Source organism: Marmota marmota, unplaced genomic scaffold (assembly GCF_001458135.2).
Source record: "Marmota marmota marmota unplaced genomic scaffold, marMar, whole genome shotgun sequence".
NCBI classification, from domain to species: domain Eukaryota; kingdom Metazoa; phylum Chordata; class Mammalia; order Rodentia; family Sciuridae; genus Marmota; species Marmota marmota.
In genome coordinates, this window is record NW_026005488.1 from 1 (window position 1) to 2,006 (window position 2,006).

Sequence of the window (2,006 nt, forward strand, 5' to 3'; positions counted from 1 at the left end):
CTAAGCTCAGCAGCGGGCGCAGATCCACAGAAGCTAGGACTGCTGCCCACGCGAAAGCTTAGCGCACCTCACCTACCCTCCCGACCTGACTGTCACTGCGCGCAGCGCAGCGCCGCCTGCGCCCCGCACTCACTTTGCCCCGAAACGGGAGCATCCACCACAGCGTCGTCGACATGGTGGGCATTCGTCCACGCAGCCCCAGCGCCTGCCCTGCGCCCTGGGGGGAACCACAGCCTGAAGGACCTGGCCCTGCCAAGCGCCGCCGACTAGACGACCCTGCAGACCCCGCAGAGCCCCCGGCGGCACCCAACCTGCAAAACTCTGCAGCAGCAGCCAACGCCACCGCGCTCCCCTCCGTGGTGGTTCTGGCCGCGGGCTGCTCCTTACAGGTACCCATGGACGACGGCGACCTGGTGCTACAACCTGCGCCAACCTCGGTCCTGCAAGTCAATCTCCAAGGACACAACCTCATTCTGATCCCTGAGGGCCTCGTGGGAGCCAGGGACCAACGCCCAGGAGGCCAGGGAGACTGTCCTGAAGACCCGGAACTGGGCGCCGTCCTGAGACCCCTCGGTGAGAACATGGTCGTCGAGCAGGGATTCTTCTGCGAATTTATCCCAGATATCGTCAGAAAAATAGAGGCCTTCGAGGAGCAGTGGATGGACCCTCCAGCCGGCCAGCAGGGGCCCATCCCATATCTCCCTGCTTGGGCCCCCACCCCTAGTCCAGTGAGGCGCTCTTCTAATCCCGCCTACGACGTGGATTTCCACCTTATGAGGCCCTTCCCCACCTCACCGCTGCAACCTCTACCTCCCTCTCCAAGTTCAAGTCCCCAGGCGCCTCCACAGCGCTCTCCAGGCCCTAGGAGCAAAGCCTGCAGACGTCTGTTCTAGGAAGAAAGGAACTTCTCCCCACCCCACCACCGGACCCAACTCCTGGACACTCTCCTGGGGGGCCTGCTGCATCCCCAGAGCCCCTCAATAGTCAGCAGTTCTGTGCTGACAATTGTTTTTTCTGTACCCGATTGTAAGGAAATAAAGACATCAGGAAGAGAAGGCAGATTCCACATTTCATCTTGGAAATGGAAAATCTTCAGGGAAACCAAAAACTGTGTTTTCAGATTTTGGGGATTCTTCACAGGATCATTCTCTAAACACACACACACCATTTCCCTGCATTTTGTAGACGTTGTTTTCTCTCAAAATTCACTTTTTAACTCATATCACCACTCCCCTGTTTTTCCCCCAAACCAAGAATCACTGGATTTCTTATGCTGTGAGTTTCCTTCTGTGTTTTCCCATGGATTTATGAAGACTTTCAGCCATAGCATGTCTAGTTCTTCATTTTTCCACCTGCTGCCCCAGTGAACTGCCAAATACTATGATGGTTGCTACATCTGATTGTATGGTATTGGTTCTCAGCAGTCTCTTAACCTGTTGAAGAAATTCTCTTCCAATCATACTTCTTAATGTAAATGAGATTTATGTGGAATTTTATCAGATGTTGTCAGCATGCATTGGAATATATTTTTTAGATAAGTTCATCTGGTGATTTAAACCAATAGACTGATGGAAATGTTTGCTTTACTGCTATTCCACAGTGTTTTCTACCCTTAAATTGTACCCTGATTTTTTTGTAATGTAAATAAAACTTGTAACATTTGAAATGTTAATTTATTACCATCTTTGCTTCATTTCTATAAAGTAAAATATTACAAAACTGAAGTCAAAGGGTCATTTCATTTCAAAGCATCAGTAACTGTTCAGATTGACCACTGCACCTTACCAATTATTATTTTTAATTTTTAGTTGTAGCTGAACAGAATACCTTTATTTTATTTATTCATCTATTTTTTTTTATGTGTTGCTGAGGATTGAACCCAGTGCCTCCATGGACTAGGCAAGGGTTCTACTGCTGAGCTACAACTCCAACCCCACATTACCAATTCTTTCCTACCGTTTTATTCTTAACATTCTACTCATTCAGTCTAGCCTCAATTTTCATCT

At 49.2% G+C, this 2,006-nt stretch overlaps 1 protein-coding gene across 1 annotated transcript; it reads left to right on the top strand.

Annotated features, from left to right (window-relative positions):
- Positions 1 to 173: 173 nt before the first annotated feature.
- On the top strand, positions 174 to 893 carry LOC107135306 (proline-rich protein 23B-like). The gene has a single exon (XM_015477194.1). It carries the CDS (start codon positions 174 to 176, stop codon positions 891 to 893), a length of 720 nt encoding a protein of 239 aa, XP_015332680.1.
- Positions 894 to 2,006: the final 1,113 nt, after the last annotated feature.

Excerpts from the sequence above, each read along its gene's own strand:
- LOC107135306 (XM_015477194.1), top strand. The coding sequence starts at position 174 with ATGGTGGGCATTCGTCCACGCAGCCCCAGCGCCTGCCCTGCGCCCTGG.